At 41.0% G+C, this 27,791-nt stretch overlaps 1 protein-coding gene across 1 annotated transcript in view; it reads right to left on the bottom strand.

Moving 5' to 3' along the window:
• Positions 1-461: 461 nt before the first annotated feature.
• LMTK2 (lemur tyrosine kinase 2) overlaps positions 462-27,791 on the bottom strand; it is a 63,380-nt gene continuing 36,050 nt past the window's right edge. Inside the window, exons 7-14 of the mRNA XM_075565459.1 lie at positions 22,588-22,721; positions 15,493-15,577; positions 14,674-14,795; positions 13,565-13,714; positions 5,984-8,864; positions 4,911-5,049; positions 3,596-3,841; positions 462-2,610 (exon numbers count right to left, since the gene is read on the bottom strand). Coding sequence (XP_075421574.1) covers positions 2,582-2,610; positions 3,596-3,841; positions 4,911-5,049; positions 5,984-8,864; positions 13,565-13,714; positions 14,674-14,795; positions 15,493-15,577; positions 22,588-22,721 — 3,786 coding nt within the window. The 3' untranslated portion in view covers positions 462-2,581. The remainder of the gene's footprint in view (positions 2,611-3,595; positions 3,842-4,910; positions 5,050-5,983; positions 8,865-13,564; positions 13,715-14,673; positions 14,796-15,492; positions 15,578-22,587; positions 22,722-27,791) is intronic.

Below are 27,791 nucleotides of genomic sequence, written 5' to 3'. Positions count from 1 at the left end.
CGAGAATTAAGAATTTTATATACATCGCTTGTTTAGCTGTGTGTTATATAACTGTGCAAGACGGAAATCTGATCAGCAAAACTTAAATTCAAGTTTTTGTAATTATTTTTTTTGTATTTGCAGGCTGCTGGCATCGTATACACTATCACACTTCTAGAACTTTCATTATGTTAAACCACTTCTTGGAAATTTACATTGTGTACAATTGATTTAAGGCAGGTATTATAAGGCTACTACTTGTATATCTTCATGCCTTAATCCCCCTGTAATATACACCTATATTTTAACACAATACTTATGCATACTGAATATTCAGTATTAGGTAGTGATTAAGAGCCATTTATGACATTGTCTAGTTTCGAATGTGCCTTAAGCTCATACAAAAAAAAACAACAGGGTTATTTGTACAAAAGTATTCTGTGAAATACTGACAGATTGTACCATAATTACTTAATATGCACGGGAGACTTCTAAACGACAAAACTTTTTTTTTTTTTTAGTCAATCAACCCACATTTCTCATCCAGTCACTTTTTTTGGAATTGCAATCAAACTCTACATCAAACCTTTGAGGCAATAGGACAAACTGGTTTCGTTAATGTGCCAAGACCATTAAGGAAAAAAGGGTTTGCTTCTGATTTTAAGTTGCCTTTCAGATTTACCAATCATCCCTTTAAGAATTTGAGAAGGGGTTGGGGGGAGAGGGGAAAGAAAATGGGAGTACTAAAATTAGACTTCATAATTCATAAAATAAGTGTGATGCCTTACTCACACCAAATTTTAACTTGTGTTTAACCAACATTCACTCAACTTAATCAGCAGTTCATAAAATTTACGTTGTCCTATTTAGAGACATATTTACATTGCTTTATGCGTGCAGTTAAACAAGGAGTTCTGCTGCAACACCTACCCATCTAGATCTGTTCTCAATTTTTTATTTTCTCTAAACAGACGGGTGTGGTCGGTACTGTGGAGAAGTTTAACGGTGCAGTCCTCCAAAAAGGCATTTGGAACTACGTTCATATTATACGGCTGTCTTATCTCTCCCCCCCCCCCTTTTTGTACAAAAAAAATAAAATCCTGCTAAATAAGCATTTAAGGATATTTCAGTTTATTTGCATTCTATTAATTATGGCACTCTATCAGCCATTTTGTTTCACCCATGGAATTCTGGGACATTTACTAACTGGTCCTATGCCGTAAAGGACCTTCCCGACCCAACCATCTGGACGTACTTAAAACGACTCAGTAAATCACTCTCTGTGTCTCAGGAATGAAAACTGAAGTGTAAAAATCCCCCCAGCATTTAAGATTGTAGAACCATCAGTTTCAAAAAGGTAACCAGAAGAAGTAAAGACCAAGTCCAGCAGAGCCCAATTGTACCTTTAGAGAGGACCGAATCCTCACAAGAAACTCGCAGCCCATGGTGACAGCCATGGATGTGGTATTGCATTCAAATTTCACAATAACCTATAGCAGCAGGTAATAGACTCCCAAACAAGGAATAAATCAGACCGGTTCAGGAAGAGACATGCTGTGTGTTGCATTAGGAAGAGACATGCTGTGTGTTGCATTAGGAAGAGACATGCTGTGTGTTGCATTAGGAAGAGACATGCCAGGATGTGACAGCAAGAACTTTGTGATAATCCCTACAGTGTCAGAAGCGTCTGCTTTTCGTGCTGGCAAAGCAACATTTGGTTTTTAATTAAAGTGAAAAATCCCAGTCATAATTTACACAGTTTAAGAACATAATTAAATAGCCACAATATTTAACTCTCCCCAATTACAAAATGTTTAACTCACATGAAAAGCAAATCTCAGCAATTTATTCTAAACTCTTGTTTAGGAGTGAAAATACACATTATCATAGGTGCAAAGGTAGACCCAAATCTCAAAATAACATGGAAATATTGCTGCTACCAAGCAAGACATTCACAACTAAAGTTGATAGGGCATATCAAATATAGAGATTAATAATCTCCGGAGCAGCTTATTACACTTCATTTACAATGCGAGCACAAGAATATCAACACAACCATACAGATAAAATTCATGTCAAGCAGTGTTTTTCGCCATTAATAATTACAAATGTCTGTACAGGTACAGATATGCAGGAAACAATACACAGTGCAATAGTGAGCAATACATAGTGGTTTTTTTTCTTTTCTTTTACTTTAAATATCACTGAAAACACATTACCATCTCATTACGGTAGCACAGACAATAAAGATATATACAAATGTAATTATATTAGAAACTACATGAAAATAAAAAGATGTAAAATTTACAACCCCAACCTGTACTAACTAGACTGTAATAACGCATTACATTGACATTCACAAACAGCTGAAGTGTGCTTCAAGTACTCCGCAGCACGACAGTACAAATATATTCTGTAAATGAAAAGGCTGATTGCACTAAAGTACTGTACATTAAGAATTTACAACATGGCATTTTGTCACAGTATTCATGCTTTACATTCTCAAATTGCACTCTTCTTCAGTAGCAGATTAAAATATCACGTGTTTTCACATCCCCATTCATTAAACTGTCGTCAGCATCGGTCCATTAAATTCAGATACTCAATCTTTTTCGCCATCTTCACTACTGCCTGTTAAGTGAAAAAAAAGAAAAGGATTATATATCAAATAAAAAAAAACATTTTCCCCAAGAAGAACCACATACTTTTATAAGTGGTGAGGCACTTATGGACTTCGGTTTTATTTACACAGCCAGATCATTTGGGCTATATTTAATTAGCGGCTACAGCTCAAAACATCTTCCGGCATAGGAAGACGCATTCTGGTCCTTTTTTTGTCAGAAGTCATTTTATGGAGTAAGACTGTTTACTAAATACTGCACTAGGACCAACAGTGAAGTACCAGTTTCTTAACCACTTCTATAAAAATGATCAATTAGGTGGCAATGCCACTTAAACTGGGAATAAATACAAATGAATGACTATTTCAAAACATTTCAAACATTTCTTGTGCCTTAATAATGTATCCTTCCATTCTGACCATTACCTGTTAAATATTAACTGCAATAACATGTTACAGCTGCTCTCCTCTCATACCTGCACCCATCTGCTTAAATCACACATTAGTTCAATGTCACTTTAGAACTAATCTGAAAAGAGTGTAAAGCCCTGCAGAAAAAGGCAGTCAATTTAACAGTGAATATTATCTTATCGCTTGACAACATGCATAATGCAAATGCACACAGGTTTCTAATCTTTCCACGCTCACTTATTTTCAACACTGTACACTGAAGAAAACGCTTGAAACGCATGTAACATGTACTGGATAAAAGTTTGGTGTTTCTGTGAGAATACGCGCAGTATAGCCGTAATATTCCCCAAACGGTATGTGGGCTTTTTCTTAAAATAGGATTCAAATCAGCAAAACTTGAAGAATCATGTGAATTTTTTTTTTAAACAAAACCCCATAATGTGTTGTGCTTTCTTGCCAGATCACAAACTTCCACAAGCATTGTTATTACTAATTGAGAGATAAAGCTACTGTATTTAATCCTGAGACAGTAACTATTCAGTATTTCTGTAACCTGCCATGTGTGTACTTCGTTACAGTTCTTACCTCCTTGTTCTATATCGGAGTCTGTTAGGTGTGTGAGAGAGAAACTTGCAATGTTTGCAGGTGAAATTGAGAAGCGTGAATAGGCAGAGTGCATCCAATTTTGATCAGGACTCCTGGAGGGAGGTGGGGGTGAGAAGTACTTTGAGGGATTAATAGCAGGTTTTGGGCTAATGAGGCTCGTTGCCGTTTTTGTTAAGTACGAAGGATCAGGAGAAGAGAAATCATCATCCCATTCAAAGCCACCACCTACAGGGGGGGGGAAATAATGGCAATTATTAAATGAGACAGGTTTGGATCATACCTTCTTTCAGATAAGGAAAAAACTATTTTAGCTCTAGAAACTGCTGGTGCATCCTAGAATATATATATGGCATATAAAAAAAACCTATTAAAGGAGCAGTTAAAGCAATATCCTAAGTGTGTGGGTTTTTTTTTTTTTTTTTAAATAAATCAGTTCTGTACTATGAGAAAATACTTGTAGCATAAAAAAAATATATAGAATGTTTTGAAGACATTTTTAATGTTTCTAATGTAGGAAGCATTTCCAAAGTGACAGCCCCTTCCCCTTCTGATAGGCTCTGGCTCTTGAGCCCCGCCCTCTCTAGCAGTGAATCAATTGTATCTAGTAACCGCCCAGCCAATCATATTCCAGGAGTACATTGCCCACAATGCTGTGCAAGAACTGAATTAAATTGCCCCGAGCAAGCGATCGATTACAGGAGAACGGATTGATCTTCAGCTTAGCTAATTACTTGTCAGTGTGCAGATTGTATTGATGCACATATTGAATGGGGAAAAAAAAAAAATTTTTTTTTTTTTAAACGTCAGCTTGAACGTCAGCTTTAACATGAAGAACATTAAGTGTGGCTGTTGAATTCATTCTTAAAATAAAATCTAAAACTTGGCTCGCAAAGCAGCCCTTTCCATATATCTCATTTGAACCGGAGTCTCTCAGAGCAACACCACCCAAGTCCTTACAACCAGAGCAATCCCCGTTCTTGTAGGTATGAACCCTTAATGTCCTAGCATCTTTTAGAAGTGAAATTGCCGGCTGACATGGACTGCCATTTCATAAACAGAACATAGCACATGCTTTGGACATTTCCATTATTTTCTGGATGACCAGGAATAAGACTTCAGACGCCCGTGTCATGAATTACACAGGGCTCACAACAGCGAGATCAGATTGGTGCTAGCCCAGACCACCAGGCTCAAATTATCTAAAACAAACAAAATTCATCTGGGGCCCGAACCAACATGCCAACATGTTTGCGTTTTCAATATCAATCTCTGCAGTGCATGTATCTTTCCATACCTTCTTCATCAGTAGAGCTTTCAGAGTTTGTAAACCTGTGAAGGTAACTTTGAGCAGATGAAGATACTGGACTGCTGCTATTGGAAACTTGACTGTTTGTATCTATTGCATGAGGTCCAAGCTCTTTGGTTGGAGTTTCCTAAGAAAGTCAAAAGAAAGTTATAGCAGTAATTCAGTGCAATGTAAGCAGGCTTCGGATTGGTAGAAGGGAACTCTGAAGTTTTAGAAAATGGAAAAGTCGCCAAAGATCAAGAGGGGTTTTTATTTATTAAATATGAAGGGATGGGCAGGCAATAAGTAAACCGTTTATTTGCGGTTTACAGGTCTATGAATTAAGTCTTACGCCTTTAAATGAATTGTCTCTGCAAGTTACATAGTTTAGCAAACATTTAAATCAGATTATTTTGAAACTTCTGTTAACTACAGAATTCATATCCATCATAAGATGTGATTGAATAATATTACGTTTGCACTGACAAAACAGCTTACAGTAGATTTGCACATGATAGTTTCACATGTTCGAATTGGAGTACACACTGCAAAGAGGTTTATTGGTCATCACATTGTTACAGAAACTGGACGCTCCCTCAAGAACGCCGCCACTAGAAGGGAGGTTTAGCAGGGGCTCAACTCTCCTCGGAGAGTACTGGGGAAGCCCCCTTTAATTGCTTCTGCAGACAACATCACTGCTTCCTCAGCGTGGTAGGATTACTTTCCTATGAATGTCTTGCCTTATTGTCAATTTAAGTTTTTTACTTCATCAAAGTGGATTTTTATTGATACATTCTTTCTATTTGCTCGTGTGTGCGTGTGTTATAATTTAGTTTACCCTGTTGATCATGGGAGAATCTAGACTAGCAGTAAGGTGTGTCCTTGCTATATTGGGAGAAAATGGTCTGATGGTTCAGGGACCTGCGCATACTCATCTGTTTGTCCATACTGCAATAAAGCATTCATTATATAGGGAGGACTTATATGCTAAACTGTTTATAGTGTTACATTGCAGCGCATCACAAAATAAGTTCTTATTTGCTTACCATCTATGTAACGGATATGCACTAGTAAAAACTCACCTGATCAAATAGATAAACTGTGACGTCATCAAAGAAGCTCACAGCCTTTTTGTTCTTTTTCAGATCGCCAGAAAGTCTACTAAATGCAGCCGGTTTGGTCAATTTAATTAGGCTTTTTAAATTCTTCCCATCATCTTTTTCCATAACAACAATTGGAACCGGATGAAGTACATCATCATCTTCACTGTCGGAGCTAAAACTATGCAGATTAAAAGCTCTTATATCATCATCTGAATCATCACTATTTTCATTCTCTTCATCTGCATCAATTCCATCTTCCGATAAATCAAGAAGTCCGGAAGAATCAAGCTTCCCAAGGTATTTCCCTTCCATATCGCTCTCTTTTGACTTTTGCCCTTCAATGTGACTCAGAAATAATCTCTCGCTGATTGGATCCATTGAACAGAATACTTCTGATGGTCCAAATGGATTTACAATATCGTCGTCGTCCAAAAACGCTTCTGGGCTCTTTCCAGATGTACTGGGGTCAAAGGATGTATCAGGAGGAGAATTTTCTGGTATTTCTTCATTTTTTTCTAAACCCAAAAAAGACAAATTTCCCTTCCATTCTATTGGATGAACATGCTCCATTGGACTCGTAAGACTGGCAGGAACATTTTCCAACTTCTCTTTCTGTTTAGATTGCTGCAGTGGAATGCTTGTATTGTCCATTTCATACAAATGACTTTGGTTTGTTTTCTCCGCCTTATCAAAACGTTTTTCAGAATTAATTTCATTATCAAGAGATTCGGGAATTGACTCACTTAATGGAAGTAATGTTGGCATTGCTGACATATCCGAAAAGCCATCAGGCTTCTTTTCTGGTTCTGAATCATTATCTGAAAAATATGCAGAGTCTCGATATGAATTTTGACTTCCATTTGTAGATTTCTGTGTTTTCATTTCATAATCATCATTATTCGCCTCAAAGTCTGTTTCACCAAATTCTGATATTATGATAACTGGAGTAGTGAGTGTACAAGCACTGCTTTTATCATCAATATTGTTTAAAGTATTGTGTGATGCACCATTAGCATGTGATGTCCACTCCGGAGATTCAAGATTCTCTGTTTCGTAGCCACTATCAGCAGGCTTATCTGACTGCACAAAGTTGTGAGTGCCCTCTGTCCCTAAGGACTCTAAACCATTCTGAACATCAAGAGATTCTAGAGAGTCTGGCGTTCCTATAGATGGCACCAAAGACTGTGTATAATTTGATAAACTATCCTCCAACAGGCTATCTTGACTTGTTGAATCAGATGAAGCAGCAGATGTTACAAAAACTGGATTTGAACCAAGATCACAATGCAGACTGTCTACAGCTTTCTCAGTGTGTAATGTAGAAGGTTTCCTCCTGGACGCAAGGTACTCTCGCTCATTCTGCGTATCATCTTGAACTATTACCTGGTTTGGTTGTATTACATTAATTTCATTGTCAAACGCTCTGTACAGGTCCATACTTTCCTTCATAGCTTTAAGGCTCGTTGAATCAAAGGAACTGTTTTCTATGCCATCATCTACTTGGCTTATGTTTTTAATACAGAGTTGCGAGTTGCTTTCGGTTTCTTCGTTAGAAATGCTAGCATCAGTGGGCACATCTTTAGGTAAAATTAAATGCTCATAAGAATCAAATGTCTCGTCATCGACAATAGAACTAGATAAATCTTTTTCATGCGCCATTACAATTTGGTCATCTGTATTAACAAGCTTTGAATTCACATGTAAAGATGAATTTAGCTCAGCTAATTGCAGTTCAATGTCCAAACTAGTTCTTTGTGAGCTTTCAAAAATATTCCTTGAACTGCCTTTATTTTCCAATTCAGTTTTTTGCTCATGTGTTTTGTCTTTGTTAAGCAGATCAGAAAACAAATTATTTTCAGTTAGAAATGAGAAATTTTCAGAAAGTTCTTCTAGACTTGGTATTCCAAGTTTAGACTCTTCAAGAAGGGTTCCTAAGAAAAAATTCTCATTTTCTTGGATTTGCTTTGAATCCTCTTTCAGGGGAGAATTCTTTGAACATGCCTGAGAAGAATCAAGTCTTGGAAATATACTTGGTTCATACTCGGTATAAATATCATTTTGCCCAGATAAATCACAAAGAGATATTCCAACAGGGAGCTTTTCCGACTGGTCAAAATTAACGGCATTAAAGAATGGGAAATCTGGACCGCTGGAGACATGCAAATATTCTGGTTTATTAGTATGTTCAGGCTCTGGTGGGCAAAAATCTGTTTTCTTCTTGGATCCTGCTGAACTAAGTTCACAGAGAGCAATAAATTGTAAATGTTCACCTTTTAACTCTCTGTTTTTATCAGCATGATTGGATCTCGATAATCTGCTTTCGTCTTGCTCTTCTAATTGAATATAATATTCATTAGCAACAGAAGCATTGTGAGCATCAAAAATCGGCACTACCTCTGGAACAGTAAGAGCCTCTTCCGGGCCACTATGACCTTGCTTTCCTTGTCCAAGGTCAGAGATTGACTTATGAAAAACATCTACAGGCACGGGGAAAAATATATCATTATAATTCACAGCAGTATCAGGGTCTGATTGATTGTGCTCTTCAAAGTGATCTTCTTTGGCTGCTTCCCATACATACTCAAAGCTGAGTCCCTGGCTAGTTTCAGTTACAGTAAGAACTTCATCCATTTCGCGGCTTAGGTCATCTCCAGTGAAGTGCTCCAAGATTGGAAATGCCAGGTTATTTGCCGACGGTTGCCGGTTACTAGTGTTTGGCTTAAGAGAATTCCAACGCTGTTCGAAGTCAACTTCAGTCTCCCTTTGGCTTTGCATTCTGAGGTATGTCAGTAGCCTATGGACTTCTTCTGCAGTAAGTCTTTTGTCTGGAGGTAACCAGCAGAATTGCAAAACTTCAAACCTTCATGGGAAAAAATGAAAATGAATCAGTACTCTAAATGTACAGATCATGTTGCTGCAAACGGATAATCACTCTCCCCACCCCAAGTAATGAATGAGCCCAACAAAGTCCTTCACTGCTGGCACGGATAAAGTTCACATGTAAAACTTAATTGAGAATTACCTGTGAAAGAAATGTTAAAAAACAACTTGGAGAAGTCACAAAAAACTACCACAGGGACCCAAGTAAGAGAATATGGTAAGAAAAAGTAGTGAGGTTATAAAAGATTGTGTTTCTCAAACCTGTCCTTGGGATAACCAACAAATAACACTTTCACATACCTGGTATGTTCAGACGTGTGGTTGGAAATGGTCGATTTATAAAATCTGGTCTGGCTCTTTCAAGAGAAGTTTGAGAAACGAATGTAAGACACATGTGGTAGCAGCAAAGAAGAGTAAAGGCTTGGCAGGTTAGGAATAAGTAGAGAAATAACAGGTTCTACAAATGTATAATTCAGAAAGTAACCAAGAGTCAACGGCTCCTGTAGCATAGATCCTATTTTTCTTTTGACAGTTTATTACTAATAAATCACAATTTCTATAAACACAGGCGTCAAAAGCACTTATGGAGCTAGATAGAGATATAGGATAGATATAGAAAATGTTCCCTCTCCAACACCAAATATAACAGCAATACACAGAAAATGAATATTGCTTATTACAGGCATACCCCGCTTTAAGTACACTCACTTTAAGTACACTCGCGAGTAAGTACATATCGCCCAATAGGCAAACAGCAGCTCGCGCATGCGCCTGTCAGCACGTCCCGAACAGCAATACCGGCTCCCTACCTGTACCGAAGCTGTGCGCACGCGGGGAGACTATAGAGCCTGTTACAAATGCGTTAGCTACATCAGTTATGCACGTATATGACGATTGCAGTACAGTACATGCATCGATAAGTGGGGAAAAGGTAGTGCTTCACTTTAAGTACATTTTCGCTTTACATACATGCTCCGGTCCCATTGCGTACGTTAATGCGGGGTATGCCAGCTCTGAGACAGGGCAGGGGATTGGTCAGGAGACAGCAGCCAGGCAGTGACTCCTCCCCCTCCCTCCGTGAACAGAGCTCCACGGACACAGTGAAAGGGGGGAGTGTGTTTGTACCTGCAAAGTGTCTGTCTGCAGAGTTTGTTTGTAGTTGCAGGTGTGTGTGTGTGTGTGTGTGTGTGTGTGTGTGTGTTTGTGTGTCTGCTGCTGCAGAGTTTGTTTGTAGTTGCAGGTGTGTGTGTGTGTGTGTGTGTGTGTGTGTGTGTCTGCTGCTGCAGAGTTTGTTTGTAGTTGCAGGTGTGTGTGTGTGTGTGTGTGTGTGTGTGTGTGTGTGTTTGTGTGTCTGCTGCTGCAGAGTTTGTTTGTAGTTGCAGGTGTGTGTGTGTGTGTGTGTGTGTGTGTTTGTGTGTCTGCTGCTGCAGAGTTTGTTTGTAGCTGCAGGTGTGTGTGTGTGTGTGTGTGTGTGTGTGTGTGTGTGTGTGTGTGTGTGTGTGTGTGTGTGTGTGTGTGTGTGTGTGTGTGTGTTTGTGTGTCTGCTGCTGCAGAGTTTGTTTGTAGCTGCAGTAATGCCCTGTTCTTCAGGGATTATTACTTAAATATGGATCAGAACTGTTGAAGTTAATACTGAACTATACAAATTTAGCTGCTGCATATTGCTTGCCACTGTTGTCCAAAAACTATTCCGTGTATGCACAAACTGCCTATTTTTTTTACTTGGATATATCCAAAACAAAAAAAAATAAACCTTTAAAAACAGCCGGCCTCGCTGATCTTATTTTTGCAATTTACTTTCTTTAAACACGCATTACGTGTTTTTTTGTTAAAATAGTTTGTAGCAGGTTGTCTACGGAGCTGAATCACGTTAATTTTAGCTCCACGGACCCCCTGCTTCCTGAGATACTTACCTCTCAATCCGAATGTCCCGCGTCACGTGGGCCAATAGGAAGTCACAAGGTATGATGTCACGGCTTCCTATTGTCCAGCGTAACAATTAAGCCGTCATCATGTTAGCCCCAACCACCCCCTACGGAGGTATCGAGGAACAGGGGTCCCCGGAGCGGAAATTAACACGGTTCAGCCCTGGAGTTCCGTGCTTCCAACTTATTAAAAATAAAAAAATTAAAACACATGTAATGCTGCTTTAAAGAAGCATCAACAGCAGTGCTGCTCTAAACAGATCTGTTCCTACCCTTTTCAATGGAGTTTTTCATATTAAAATCCAATGCTTAATTCGGGAGATAAACATTTAAAGGTTAACATGGAACTCCCCGCACTCCAGCGCAATCTAAAGGTTCAGGATTATAACGTTTTTAAACACTTAAAAATGGAGGGTAGGACACGCTGAAGGAAAAGATAAAAACAGTAAACTCATATAGGCTTATGGAGGGAGATTGCCCCTTTAAAAATTGTTTGCTTTTTTTAACTGTCAGTTTTTATGGCGTACACAAAAAAGAAGGGAACAATGACTGATGAGGGAACCGTAACTGAATACAAACATTAGACCGAACAAATAGGAGTAGAGGTGTCTGCCTCGGAAAAATCTGTAGATGTATTATCCGTACCGACCGTCCTCTGACGTTGCTGGGCTCCACCACTGACTTTATAGGAGACCAGCAATGTTACAGTTACCTCTGCCCTCAAACTCAAACCGTGTGCTCCAAAACCAGTGTAAACTGTCTGCACCGTTCCCGAAAGTCAGTCGTGATTCTCTCCATTGACGTGAAATGCCATGCCAGATTCTATTCTTAACGAAGGGAAGGAAATGTTGCCATTTCTGCTTTTGAGAAAGGCCTGTGTGGCCGAAACGTTAAGTATTTGGCAATAAATTAGTTTATTGAGCAAATCCGTGGAGCCCTGATTTTCTTTCCTTCGTTATACCCTGGATTGATAGAGAATCCTGAATCAGGAGCACCGGCAGTTGTATCCCCTTTTTTCTGATTATAATAGTGTGAAGCAATTTATCATTCTTCTATTCAGATTCTATTCTTAACCATATTTATGTCCGGAGCATTGGGTTTAGTCCAACAAGCAGCGACACAGCATCTAGCTGCCACAATAACATGCCTGAGTTTGGCCTCATGTCTGGTGAGTTGTGGGAAGGGCCTTCCTTGGAGAACCCACCCAGGGCTCGGGCCTCGGCAAAGTGTTCAGATGGGTATTAAAGAGGACAAAAAATATAATCTCAAGAAGGGGATTATTATGGGGCAGAACCACCAGATCCTACTCTCGGAGTGTTCTGTATCGACCCAACCCCTTGAACCTCTAAGGGAGATCCACATGAGAAGCTGGCCTAGTTGGGAGGCTTGATATTGGGTCAAATTAGCAATACTTTATAGGGCCACAGAACCAAGTCGCCTAGTTCTGTGGCCCTATAAAGTATTGCTTTTTTGGCCCTAGGATGCTTGCCCCATCAAACTAAACAGGTGTGTGCCTGCAAACCTTCAAATCTTTGGTGCGGGATCGGTAAGGATAGGAACAGATACCTAATCTTTGGTAGAAGATTCATCAGACAGACGACTGCCGATTTCAAAAGGTAATGGAGAGACTGGGCGTTCCAAGTGAAACCAAAATGTAGTTTTATTAATTTGGATGTATTGTTTTGGAGGTTGACATCCAGGGCCTGGGATTTTTAGTGATTTTAAAATGCAGAGATGGTTCTGTGTTGCTCTATTACCTGGAACAGGTTTGGGAGAGATGTCATGGGTCTAGTGATTGTCACGAGGACGTCGTCCGTGAATACACACTTTGTACTCTGCTCCACAGGCCTTTATCACAGATATGTTGGGATTCAATTTCATGGCCGCAGCAAAAGGTTAAATTGAAAGGGTCAAGAGCAAGGGAGACGGGCAACCATGTCTGGTCCCTCTAAACAATTTAAACAGGCTAGGCATGACCTGAATTAGTGATTTTAGCAGAGGGGAAGTGGTAAAGCTCTCGGACCCCCGTGAGAAAATTTCCTCCAAACCCCATGTGTTGTACAACACTGACAAGAAACTTCCATTCTAAGCGGTCAAAAGTTCTCATCTAGGGAGATGAGCAACACTGGGAAGTTTTTAGTGTTGTCTATATGGGCGATGGCCACTACCCTGTGTAACATTATCGGGGGATTGTCGGGTTGGAATACATCTGAGTTGATCGTGATTCAATACATTTATGGTTCAGTTGGTGCGACAGGTAGAATTTGAGAGCATTTTTAAGTCGGTGTTGATGAAAGATGGGGCGGCAGCTGGAGCAGCAGGTGTGGTTCTTACCCTTTTTCTAATACGAGTATGATCTTTGGGATCTTGTTGAGACTTTTGATCCAAAATCGGCCCCATCTCATGGCGAGTCACCATCTTGTGTGGAGCTTGCAGTCCCAGCTGAAGTGTTATTAAATGTCAGTTGTTTTGCCGACTATAAGCTTGTATGGAGTGCTATCCTTACACAGCGCTTCAGAAACCTGCGACCCTGCAGCTAGACGCCAAGCCATGCCCCACTGCTTTAAATAGTTTTTAACCTTGAATGATCCAACCAAAGTATTTTTAGGCAGCTTACATACCAATTTAGTAAAAGTTTTTTTCCTTCCTGAACTCTGAAAAGATCAAATATTACAAAGTTATAATGTTATTTGTATACAAGTTCCGAGCACTAAAAGAAACCCATCATATCAGTAGGTTAAGATAATTACATTACCATCTGTCTGCATAAGGTTGCTCTAGTTGTGGTTTGGGGAGTTTAACCTCTTTTTCTTTTATGACATGAACTAAGACTTCACTGTCAGAGAACTCTGCATAGGGTGTTGCAGAATCGCCAAAAAGTTCCCAAAGAGTAACCCCGAGGGACCTAGATAAAGAAAATAAATGTATTAACAGTAAAATATATAGTGTGCATAAAAATACGTTTGTTTTGGAAAGTTGAGACATTAAATCTGCAGTTCAGTCAATATCCTGCATGTGTGGTTTTTTTTAATAAATCAGTTCTGTAGTAAGAAAAAATACTTTTAGCATTTTCTGTTTTTAAAAATACAACTTTGAAAGACCAATTTTCTTGTATTCTATTTTAACAGCCATTTGCTAAGGCACTGTCCCATCATGTCCTGTCACAAGCCCTGGCACACCCCTTTGTCAGCCCTGCCCTCCCTCTGCACATGTCAGTGCAGGAGTGCTCATGAATATTCATGAGCTTCCACTGAGACACAGAAGCAGAAGAAAAACAGATCCCTTCACTAATTATGTCACCAAATTTCACCTATCAATACATGGAGAACGAATTGACCTGCAGCTATACAGTTCTTTAGGTAATTAGAGATTGCACACATGAAACTATTGAAGTAAAAAAAAAAAAGACTGAACTGCAGCTTTAAGGCCCGCGACAGTACTTCAAGGGTTTCTTGCACCCTCACAAAGACTCCAACGGGCTCTGAACTGCAAGACTATGTTATTATTCACAAGATGCACAATTTAAGGCAAAATATTGTGGAGCACATTACCCAAAACTACAGTCAACCAATCCAAATATAAAAGCATACACTTAAAATATGTTTTAGGTCATTAAATTAAATTGGAACAGTAGAGCATTGAGCTCACTATAGGTGACTTGTATAGATATTTTGGTAGAGTCACTGTAGGCTGTAGTACACTTGAACATACAACTTTGAAAGCTCTGCACACTATAATTTCATCTAAGACCCCCCTTTGTTCCTCTAAAGATTTTACAACCTACAAGAATCTATATTTCTGCAGGACCAATAGGGCAACTAGAACGTTTAGAACTAGATATATTACTTTAGACTGGTTCCTTACCAAATATTACTAGGCCTCGTTTGATCTGCTACAATCAACCTATCTTGGTAACTGGTCACCAGCTCTGGGGCAGTCCATCTGATTGGAATAAGCTTTTGTTCAGAGGTCTCCATATAATCCTCCTAAAAATGTTTGGAAAAAACTTTTTCAATCAAATAAAAATTAAATTGCATATTATTTAGCATAACATAATTAAAGCAGATTTATTCTAACTAGTTGATGAAAGGATTCTTTATTTGCTTGATTACTACAGTCCAGAGTCCTCTACAATCAAATCGCAACCATTCTACTATATACAGCGCCTAAACTGTAACTGTTTCATACGCTCATAATATATATTTTCTTTAACTGTGCATGCAATGTCTTGTATATAATGTATACCTTGTTCATTTATGTAACTGTACTTGTAACCATGAATTATTTGTTTTTCTCTGTGCCCAGGACATACTTGAAAACGAGAGGTAACTCTCAATGTATTACTTCCTGGTAAAATATTTTTTAAATAAATAAAAGTCCAGTTCATATATACAGCACAGACTTTTCATGTTAGAATGCAGCATGCATGTTAAGCAGAATTTATGTTACTATTAGCTATTGTGAATAACCGATTGATACAAAGTTTGTAAAGTATTTGTATTGATCTATAAAATATATCCGTATTAGATGTAAAAATGTTTATAGCTTTATCAAATATATATTGGGTCTTCTTGCTGCCAAGTTAAATGCCCAACATAACTATCAATTCAGGTAGGGCAATGGATGTTTATTATACAGAATTGCAAGGGATATACAGCACACAATTAACACAAAATAACTTACCTTGTACCTACTGAATCCTATTCCATAATCTCCTATTTTTATTGTTAAATCAGACGTGACAAAGCAGTTTCGTAAGGCGAAATCACTGCAAAACAAAAAAAAAGAACAGATCGGTAAAGCGAAGAAAGAAATACAAAAATAGTCACCCTGCATGTTCAGACAATAATCAATAACGTGGCTAATGTAACAGTAAAATGTAACCCATGCAGCATTAAATGAAAGCAGCTAAGAAAACCAGACAAGATAGGATTCTGAATATTAACATAACAGCAGATTGAACACAAAGCACAAATATGCACCGTCTTGCTTTTATATACATGCATGTATTGTAATGTATTGTTCTCTGTTCCAAGCGTAAACCAGGGCAGAAATAGCAGAAACAATCATATTGTAAATCTTCTGGGAGTACACATGTCAAGTGGCCAAGATGAAATGTGGGATCAGTTTATGCCAATACTTACAGACAATAAAGCTATGATGGGCGTAGAGAAGAAAAAATAAAATAAAAATAAGCGACGATGAATTTAGAAAAAAAAAAACATTTAAGAGTGTATCCTCATGTCTTACATTTTCCAGTGCTGTGTACCCCTCTACCAACCACACAACATAACAAATGTCCATATAAATGTCTGAGTAGGGTTACTAGCTATGCACTTCTATAACCCAGGCTGTGCTGAAAAGCTATATACGGCTGCGCTCATGGTGGCGGTATGGGCGCGCGCTCATGGTGGCGGTATGGGCGCGCGCCCACCGCACGCCCTCATGCAGCCCCAGTGATATGAGCACTTGGCTGCAGGAGATTCGGGAGGCGATCGGGGGTGTGGCGAACGAGTCACGGACGCGTCATGAAGCTGGTTTACCCTCATTGGCTGAACCAGCTCACATGACCCCGAAATCACGCGACTGCAGCCCAAAAACACAAAATGTACTTGTCTCACCAAACTGCAGCAGCATCGACACTTCATCGCCGCCTGTACTATGCTACCTTCAATAGAGAAGCATAGAAGAGTCCTGAACGTGCGTGCGCACGTAGCGACGCTGCCACCATGAGCTCAGCCTATTGCTGCAGGCATACGCATAAAGGTGTCCCTGTTACAATGGATAAGTAGTAGTGTTACACTCAGAGTGCTCATTTGCATGTCATTACGCAGAATAGGGAAAAACAATGCACACAAGCGCAACACAGGTTAATATAAAATAGAAGTATATTTTAATATAAGTATATTTTAATATAAGGTCAAAAGACAACACATGAACACAAATGACAATTACATAAACACATGTAACTTTTTGAAAATACATACGGTCACTCCTAAACATAGGATACTAACCAAATCCAGCTTCTATGCAGCACAATAACAAGAAAATACAATTAAATCAAAAATAACCCAACTAAACCTCCATAGATGGAGTTCTAAGGGAAACCTGATTTAAAACCGCAATGAGGGGAACTAGTACTGACCATAAGCGGCAGCGGGTGCAGTGTGTGCAGTGTGTGCAGTGTGTGCAGTGTGTGCAGTGTGTGCAGTGTGTGCAGTGTGTGCAGTGTGTGCAGTGTGTGCAGTGTGTGCAGTGTGTGCAGTGTGTGCAGTGTGTGCAGTGTGTGCATGCGAATGGTCCGAACTGCGCGCACGTTTTTTTTTTGGTGATTATGTAGCACACGTCAGGCTTACGGATTAGCATATTGCGCGTCATGAGCAGACCAGTGTGTTGATTCTATTGGTTACCTTGGGTACTTAATGCGCATGAGCTGCCTCTGTCGTGACCCGACGAAGCATGTGTTGAGAAACGCGTAGAGGTCACGAGAGGCAGCTCTGCGCACTCACCCATTGGCTGGAACGAGGCAACCAGGAAGCGCCAGCGGAGACACCATTCGGCGGCAGTGTGTTTGTGCAGTCCGGAGCATTCGCATGCACACACTGCACACACTGCACACACTGCCGCTTATGGTCAGCACTAGTTCCCCTCATTGTGGTTTTAAATCAGGTTTCCCTTAGAACTTCATCTATGGAGTTTTAGTTGATATTTTATTTCAATTTTATTTTCTTGTTATTGTGCTGCATAGAAGCCGGATTTGGTTAGTATCCTGTGTTTAGGAATGACCGCATGTATTTTTAAAACATTACATGTGTTTATGTAATTGTCATTTGTGTTCATGTGTTGTCTTTTGACCTTATATTAAAATATACTTATATTTTATATTAACCTGTGTTGCGCTTGTGTGCATTGTTTTTTCTTTGTCTTTTGGAGGGCTCCTTAAGGAGCTCCCCTTATTTAAGAGCATTTGAGGAGTGGCTCCTTGCACTCACAGCTGCAGACGGATTAGAATTGATTTTAGAGCGCAGAAACCTTTCTTCAGGTCATTACCCAGAATCCCTGGCTGCAGTGGAAGCACTGTATAACAGATAATGGGGAAAGACAGAGTTGCAGACATGCATATGTACCCACAAGGGATATTTTTATTTTATGTAAATAAGAAAACTAAGTGCCACTTTTAGCATAAATAAAATGCAGCCACTTACAAGCATGGAACAGGCAGCCTGTGCCCTTGGCATTTAAACAGACTATAGGCCTTTACTCAGCAGTGTTACATTGCTCTTTAATTACAAATGACAAAGAATCTTTATTTATTTCATTAGTTGTAAACCAAGCATTGCGCATTATGGAAAGATTACCAGGTTCAACTGTTACATTACAAGTAAAGATTTGCTGCTGTGCCCTTTACTATTACACCACCAATACAATGCATTGTGGGGGTGGGAAAGCAGATCAACTATTGTAAAAATAGGGGGGATTAAAAAAAAAAAAAGTTTTGTATACATGCACAACACGCACAGAGATCTGAAAAAACTAGACTTTTATACGTTGGAGAGGAGTATATACACATACATAACATCAATTATACTTCCAGCAAGAGGTCTTTGCGCCCTTCATATTGCTATATAAGTTTGTTCTGCAAAAATGTGGAAGTTCAGCGAACAGTTATCGGTGTGAAAATATGACTAGTCCCAAAGGCTTGGCTGCTTTCATTTACCACCAACAACAAAATCACTGATGCTGGAGCTTTACCGCACACTCAGACAGCATCAGGATATTGTTGCCAGAAGTAAACACATTGCTTCTCGGTGGTATGATCAGAATGCCTGTTTGAAAGGTGCCTTGCAGTCAGACATAACGCCCTGACAATACAACAAGATGAACATTGCTGGTTTCAGTCAACAAAAAAATTATTTGCCTTAAAACAAAAAAAAACGGGCAGGAGGAATTTGAGCCCCATTAAATTTCTCTGGCAAGGCACGTGTATGATTGCGTTTAAGGCGAGTTTGCAGGCATTGTAATGGGCTAATCATCTAAAAGTATACAAATTTTAATGCAAATTGCAAGGTGTAAGCAGTATAAATGGACAAAAAGCTTGTATTGTAAGGTGCACCTTTGGCAGGGGATCCATCTTGGACATATGTCATGGTTCACACCCCACATTGCAAAGTACAATAACCAAACCAACCTAATGAGTGAGGTGTATCCTGTAAAAAAAAAACAGAAAACTTTAATAAGTCTCATCACTGGTGCAAGTTACCAAAGATTTATGTTGTTATACAAGAGAACATTGCTCTCAAGTGGTTGGTTTGCACTATGTGTTGAGGAATCAGATTTAGGTACTAGCATAACCAGGGAGAAGGTATTCAGAGCCCAGGACAGAGGTTCCGGAAGGCACGCCGCCGGCTTGTAGCGTGGTGAATATGTTCTGTATTTGATGCAGTGGCATGGTGCCTGCAGTGCCTCATTCTATAAGTGGAGCTCAAAGCAAAAACAGAGTTCTCTGAGGTTGTGCCATTCAGAGGGCAGCTGCGTGACAAGATTAGCAGGCAGTGACTGCGGCCAGCGGGGAATTACTCTATACTGCTAAATTAGCTTCAATTCTAAAGAAAATTTTTCACTGGTTGAGGTCACCAAAATGTGACATTACAATGGACGCTTCCCACTCTCTCAAATCGTACATTTAGACTAATGGAAAAAACAGAATCGCGTCAAAAAGTGCATTCAAAGTAATCCCACAGAAAAAGGATTGTTCAAACTAATACAACCCATTGCTACCATATCTATTAATGTGACTGATATCATTGAAATTACTGGAGCAGAACAATGCTGTTAAGGCTTCTTATGTACATTTGCAGACCAGTTAACAAATAAATTAAAAAAAACCTATGTAAATGACACTTCATCCTAAACTGTGTATTCATCAATCTGTACATCACAGTTGACACCCAAAAATTTATGGGAGTTGTGTAATTCGATCGCTCCCATGCTCCCTAGCACACAGAGTTATGGACGCTTACATTCATGCTAACCTCGGATGTGTGACAGATCTAGCTCACTGTAAAAAAACAAACAGAAACGCCTCCATCATATGTTTTTCTTCAGAATATGAATTGTAACAATAATGTGCGCTCTCATTAGCGCATGAGGCGGCGGTGCCACGTGTGGGCTCATTAGCGCATGAGGCGGCGGTGCCACGTGTGGGCTCTCATTAGCGCATGAGGCGGCGGTGCCACATGTGCGCTCTCATTAGCGCATGAGGCGGCGGTGCTACGTGTGGGCTCTCAATAGCGCATGAGGTGACGGTGCCACGTGTGGGCTCTGATTAGCGCATGAGGCGGCGGTGCCATGTGTGGGCTTTCATTAGCGCATGAGGCGGCGGTGCCATGTGTGGGCTTTCATTAGCGCATGAGGCGGCAGTGCCACGTGTGGGCTCTCATTAGCGCATGAGGTGGCGGTGCCACGTGTGGCTTTCATTAGCGCATGAGGCGGCGGTGCCACATGTGCGCTCTCATTAGCGCATGAGGCGGCGGTGCTACGTGTGGGCTCTCAATAGCGCATGAGGTGACGGTGCCACGTGTGGGCTCTAATTAGCGCATGAGGCGGCAGTGCCACGTGTGGGCTCTCATTAGCGCATGAGGCGGCGGTGCCACGTGTGGGCTCTGATTAGCGCATGAGGCGGCGGTGCCATGTGTGGGCTTTAATTAGCGCATGAGGCGGCGGTGCCATGTGTGGGCTTTCATTAGCGCATAAGGCGGCAGTGCCACGTGTGGGCTCTCATTAGCGCATGAGGTGGCGGTGCCACGTGTGGCTTTCATTAGCGCATGAGGCGGCGGTGCCATGTGTGGGCTTTAATTAGCGCACGAGGCGGCGGTGCCATGTGTGGGCTCTGATTAGCGCATGAGGCGGCGGTGCCATGTGTGGGCTTTAATTAGCGCATGAGGCGGCGGTGCCATGTGTGGGCTTTCATTAGCGCATGAGGCGGCAGTGCCACGTGTGGGCTCTCATTAGCGCATGAGGTGGCGGTGCCACGTGTGGGCTCTCATTAGCGCATGAGGCGGCAGTGCCATATTTGGGCTCTCATTAGCGCATGAGGCGGCGGTGCCACGTGTGGGCTCTCATTAGCGCATGAGGCGGCAGTGCCATATTTGGGCTCTCATTAGCGCATGAGGCGGCGGTGCCACGTGTGGGCTCATTAGCGCATGAGGCGGCGGTGCCACGTGTGGGCTCTTAGGTCAGCAAGTGGCTAAAAACATCAAGATGCATTTGCACAAAATTAGAAAGAAATATGCATTGGTGCAATTGATGTCTCAATGTAGATTTGATTGTGAAACATTTAAAAATCTATATCAAAATAAAGAACTGCACGATCTAAAAGAATACATATGATTTTTTTTAATATCAAAATTTAGAAAAGGAAAGTCAATAAAAATCTTCAAAAGGCTATCAGAGAATAAAATGAACTGGCTGGATGCACCAAGATGTTAGCCCCACTAAAGTGCGCAGCCGCTGCCTGGCTGGCGTTCTGGCATCAAAATGTTGCAGGGACTTCTACTGAAACCGACCGCTCTTATTCCTGGATGGTGTATTAGCAGTGTAGTATAGTAGTATTGTAGGGAACTTTTAGCGCCCCCCACCTGTGGCCACCTCTCAATCAAGGTAGCAATGGCTTGGCTAAAATCCAACACCTGTCAGGTGGGGCGCAGCGCTGACCGATATTCGCCCGGCCATTGCTACCCTACATGAGAGGTTGACGCAAGTGGGGAAAGAGTTTGGCGAGCCGCCATCAAGAGACCTCCTGCATCCACTCAGGATTTATAAGTTGAGGTTTCTTCATTTTGTCACCCCATCTTTATGTACGTTTCATTTATTTTTTATGGACTATTTTTTTATTTTAATGTTGATATGGTTGTAGCTTTTTTTATTTTTTGTTCCATCAGGGGAAAAAAAAATATGTTTAGTAGCTTGTCAAGATTAGGGCAAAAAGACAAATTCCAAATGTCATAGCAACAAATACAACTAGAAACGTAATGCATTCTGCTCTTCATATTATCGTTTATTTGTAAGGCACCAACATATATCCCAGTGCAGTACAGAGTTATGTATATTAACAGAATTGCATACACAATAAGGACAAACAAGATTGAACGGATACAAAAAGATAATGAGGGCCCCGCATGGGTTTATGCTCAACAGAAGACAAATGTTATTGTAACCTATTGTAACTTATTATACTGTGCGGCATAGCAGCGCTATGCAAAGCTGATGCACTAAGACAACTGGGGATTCATGAGCTGTGCAGAACTAGATCAAAAGCAAACTCTTTGGGCCAAACTCTCGTAACACTCTGCTCACTGCATCATTAGATACCCTAGGCAAGGTCTAGACAGCATGTGGGGGCTTCTTAGACCTCTTAAAGCAAGAGGTCAGGGACTCCACTCGAAACCAAGTGTCATATGTCAGCTATTTGTAAAGAATGGCACCAAGCGCTTTCTCAGGCCACAGATTGAGTATCCCTTCTCTCTGACAGGCAAGATACTGAAATAATTCATGCATTCAAGGTGATGTAATAGGCAAGCTGGATTACCATGCTAAAGGCTATATTCATCAGTACACATTTCAGATTTAAATAAAAATAAAATAAATAAACAGATGCATTTGGTGCACACACAAAAAGTTAATATTATAGATCATCACTTCTAAAAAATCTAAAGCTTGATGGGGGCACAATGTAATTCTATGCAGACAGCCGAATACTGAGGCATTAGGCACACGTACCTGTGCACAAAATGGTGCTTGTGCATTATAGCGAGTCCAGCTGCTATCTCACACGCCATTCTCTGGAGCAGCATCATTCCTGATTCTCCATGTAACCTCTCTCTCTCATTACATAAATACGTTTTCAGATCACCCTGCAAAAGAAAAAGCACATCAGCTGGTTCATTAACACTTTAGAAATTATTAAAAAGCAGCAATGAAATATATTACTACTTCGCTTTAATGAGCCAAAACATTATTATTAGGTAGGCTCTATAACCTAATATTCAACAGCACTTTTCCTTTAAAGGGTCATCACATCTTGGAATTTATTCTATATTTTACAGTCTTGCACATTAATCTCTGAAATGGAAAGAGCAATAAAGTATTATCAGGATAAGGAAATAAAATGGTGATTGCCGACTGCAGTGTCCTATTAAACAGACTGGAAATCCATCAAGGGATCAACCAAAAAATGCTGTGCCTTAAGTAAATACATTTCAAGTTGCATAAATATGGTCAGAAATAAGTTGTCCACAAGTGCTATGTAATAGGTGAAAACTGCAGGGTTTTTGTTGCTTCAGACATGCACTATTGTTAATGTGCCACTTGTTACATTCATTTAAAAATAATGCAGTTTGCCTTCTAAAAAAGAAAAATGTGAAAATAGAACTGGGGTAGAAACATTCTAACAAGGAGAGTAAGAGATAGGACACGAAGATGGTTACAATTCCCACAAAAAAAGTTAGGGTGTTATTTGAAAATCAGAGCATTTCTTGGCAAAAATAAATAAATATGGGCGGAAGCCTACATAATGGAAGGATTTTGCTTAACAGATTTCAGAAAGACCTAATGATTAAAGATAAAGCGGGAATTTAACAGATGGAAAGTACAGCTTAAAAACATGTGCAAGAGAAACGCTAAAGATGATATATGAAATGCATTAGAAAGGGAATAAGCATAGTTTTGTACTTTTCACATGCCCTTTGGATGGTCCTTCGAAACACTTAATTTTCACATGGTAATATAGACCATTGGCTTCAATTTACAAGATAACTAAAAAAAAAAAGGATGGATATATCTATCCAAAAAGTATGTTTTGCTTTGACAATTAATACATTGAGCCTGCCCAATGTCATTTATATCTCCTGCAACATCCAGTGGAAACGTATCACTCAACCACCATAATAAGTGTGTGTATGCAAGGGGTATGTATGAATATGTATTTACATAATCAGCCCAACTTGGCCGTTTGAATAATTGTCAAAAAGGCTTTAGACATACCACTCAATAGAGCTAGGTGGCAGCAAACAGCCATCCTCTGACAGATTCAGCCATGTGTTGCTATTCAGTGAAATGTGAACTAGGGAGAGTTACAAGTAACCAAGTTACTGCTAAGACTGTTATTAACAATATACTCATTAACAACTGCGACATCCAGTTATGCAACAAGCTCCTCTGAACTTATTTGTCAAATTAAGAATCTAATTATACCAAGGGACATGCCTTGCTCTTCTCCATGGATAGAACAAATATTTATGTTGTCAGGCATTTGTACGCACTTTTAAATTCTCACAGCACATTCCACCTGGTAATTCTCCCTTTATAGCAGCTGTTCCTAAATTGTTTTTTTTTTTTTTTTCTTTCTTTGTGCACCCCCTGCTATAAAAGAGTTGCTCCGGAAACCATTAATAAGCTAATCTTATTGTCAACTCGTCAGAGTATCTCTAACAAACCTGTGTGATCCCAGGAAGTATAGAGTCCTGAGCTAGTTTGACACACAGACAGACAGACGCTCTTAATAAGGTCCCAAACTGCCCCTCCGTGTGTGCAGACAGCATGGGGGGTATTAGCTGTCACTTAGCTTCCAAACTCACGCTCAACAATGCATTGCCACTGTTGATGCAAAGCACTGTGGGGAGCAACTTGGGAAGCTCCTGTAATTGACAGCTATACCCCCCACGTCGAGGAACCCACTATAAAGCCTGGGATCTGCCATTACATCTTTTTGGGCAAACCCCCTTGGAGAAACCTCACGAACCACTAGAGAACCACATCTTTATGATATATTATGTAAAGTACTAGAAAGTCTGAGGAGCAAAAGCTTGTAAGTTTAATTAAAGCCAGTATTGTTCATAAAGGTTCCTGCCTAGAAAATGTACAATGAAGGGGGGGGGAAGCAGCAATTAAGGTGTGAGTAAGCGAGTTATTGCCAAGTGAAACTAGTTTCAGGAAAGACCTTTGACAATTACAAACCAGGGTAACACCCTAACACACTCCCTTTCATCATGACAAGGAGGAAGCAATCAGGAAAACAGTCACCGGCAGTGACCACACAACTGGCAGGACCCTACAGCACTGAAGGGGTTATTTATTATTTATTACGTGGTAATAGTGCATAAGACAAGCCAATTTAAAGCAGCACACGTGGCCCTTTTCATTATTATTTATTTATTTTTGTAAATAAATACTATTAAAGATTTGAAGTATGGGTCTCGGGAGCTGAATTGCATTCCTTTCAGCTCCAGGGACTCTGTGCTTCCCGAGATAATTCTCTGTACGGGGTGCCGGTATCTCTCTGCAGGTTTAAATGGGTTAATAGGAAGCCGCATAGGATGAAGTCTGCTTGCCATTAGCCCGCGGGACATTTAAAAGCTGCCATTTCAATAGCCCCACCAAGCCCCGTCAAAGTTGCTGCTTGCACAGATGTCAGCACCCTCTACGAAGGTATCTCGGGAAGCAGGGTGAAATGAATGCAGTTCAGTTCCGAAGACCCCCTGCTTCAATCCTGTAAAAAAAAAAAAAAAACCTTGGGGGGGAAAAAGCAGGGGTGCTGTCTAAAGTAAATGGTAAGGGGTCAAACGATGCCTGTAGATGTCTTGCGAACAGGGGTTGAAAAATCCCAGGGGCCTAAAATGTAACCCCTGGCACCTGTGCTTTCGCAGCACCGATGGAACTGCACTGCATTGTGAGCTTTCATAACATGACCACCACTGACAGGTCAGTCACCACCCGCGCCGCGTAGTGTCGTATGGCGGACACTGCTCGACTCGCTCTTAACTCGCAATGTGGCAAGGGGAGGGGGAGTGTGTGTGTGTGTGTGTGTGTCTGCTTAACAAAACACTGGCTCCTAAAAACTTTGTCTGGCGCCTAAGTATTTTACATTTCTGTTTAGCCCAGTTTGCAGTATAGCATTGCTTCGCAACCATGAACCTTCGTGATGCACATTGTATTTTGTTTACCTTCTTAACACAACTACAAGTTCATCACAAAAGTAGCTTGCAATGAATGGCAATTCCCTTTGGCAAATAAGAGTTTAAAGGAAAGACTATTTGTAAATAAATTAAAATTTTCTGATGAACTGCAACACGTTCATTTGAAAATCATTACAAATCCATTACACAGTATGCGAGATTATATTGCAGACATGTTGAACATGGATATCTCGCAGAGCTCTGTGTACATTTCAGTTCACTGAAGCAAATGTTTAAAAAAAAAAGTGTAAATAAAGGCGTTTGACCACAAGTAGCCATGATGCTTGGTCTGATCTACTGGTATTACTCCCTGGTTTTTAAAAGGGGATTTAACCCTTTTTAAGGCTTAGAACCACTGAAGCTGGCCACGTCTTGCTAAAGCTCCAGGGGCACCAGAGGACAAATTCCTCACCATTGGGCAATCGGAAGAAGATAGGGCTGAAGAGAGTGGTGGCATGAAGGGCGGGTGCAGAGCAACAGAACACTAGGCAACATGTGGACATAGCTTCTGTAGCCCGGTCCTGGAGTGTGGGCGAGCCAGCATTCTACCAGGAGCCATGTGGTCAATCACGGGGAGAAGCGGACGTCTGCCCCTAAATACCTGTGATATCTTAACCGGGCGGCAGAGGACACGAAAGACAAAGTGGGAGGAGGTGGAGCAGCCCTGACGAGAGAGAGGGCTGAGACGGCTGGAGAGGGACGACACCGAGTGGACCGCCCCCACCTGCCTGCTGCAATTGCCGGGTCAGGTGAGGGCTGGGATGGGAGCCTGGGGAATTGCGGGCAATCAGGAGTGCTAAGTGTCACGAGAGGAGTGTCGGTAGCGACCACCTCCGACACCCCGGCAACTGTGGCCTTGACCACGTGGCGGGCTACGAGGGAAGGGCCCTCTCCTTGCCTGTATGCGAGGCTTCCTCAGGGGCTGGAACCCACGGAGAGAGCAATCCATGGAAGGCATGCAGGAGGCGAGGACAGTAATCTGAGGCGCGAGTAAGGCCTGGGGGCAGCCAAGATTGAATCGCGGGTGACTGCTGCCTGAACCACGAACGTGGCGGAGGCGGCCTAGAGGGGGACCAGCGGGTCCTGAGACGTGACCCAGATAGACTCAGGCAGACATACTGCCGTTTATGAACTTCACGGTGGGCCACGGGTGCAATATCACACAAGGTGTTATGCCCTTACAGCCAAAATTACAGAACGCTCCGTTTCGTTTTGCAACTAATAGGAAAAAGCCGCTTGTGCAAACTTTTCTCGAGGTGGGGGAGGATGGTGCTTTCCGATAGCTTTTATCAATACCAGAGTAGCAAATGCAATACTAAATATGATTGAGTGGTCGGTGTAATTCCGTGACATACACAGGGCCCGAATGTAGGGTTGGCTGGCAAGAGACTGTATAATATAACGTAGCTGGATGCTGATGCTGTAATGTGATCAAGGGGGTGCGAATAAAAGCCAAAAAGAAACTCCTGTGTGTGTTCAAAATTACTCATCCAGCAAAATGGGTGAAAATGGCACACAGGAACAGCAAATCCATCACAGAAGAATTATTAAAAAAACAAAAAAAAAAAGCAGAGGGTGCAATCTCGTACACCCAAAATTACTCAGTTAGAGGCGTTAGCAACTCAGGAGTCTCCAGCACCGTCTCCAACCTCTGAACTCTAGCATGCACTGGTAAAATAATAAGAGCTAATCACAAAGAACTGGCTGTGCAAAATGTCCGGTCTGGACTTCAAACAGGACACATTTCAGGAACACTTTGCTGAAATCGAAAAAGGAGCTGCTTCTGTGGAGCTCACGCATAGTGTGCATTGGGTCGCGATAAACCAGCTCAGGACTGAAATCGGCAAGCTGAAAAATATTGCTGCACAAAGAGAAAACAGGGAACCGTAGGTTCAATTCAGTGCCTGGTTGGGATACCGGTGGGGAGTGGAAGGGGAGAGATCGCTACAAGACTTTGTCCAAAAATTATTG

This window comes from Ascaphus truei, chromosome 11 (assembly GCF_040206685.1).
Source record: "Ascaphus truei isolate aAscTru1 chromosome 11, aAscTru1.hap1, whole genome shotgun sequence".
Taxonomy (NCBI): domain Eukaryota; kingdom Metazoa; phylum Chordata; class Amphibia; order Anura; family Ascaphidae; genus Ascaphus; species Ascaphus truei.
The sequence above is the reverse complement of the archived record's forward strand: the minus strand, read 5'-3'. Positions and strand labels throughout refer to the sequence as shown.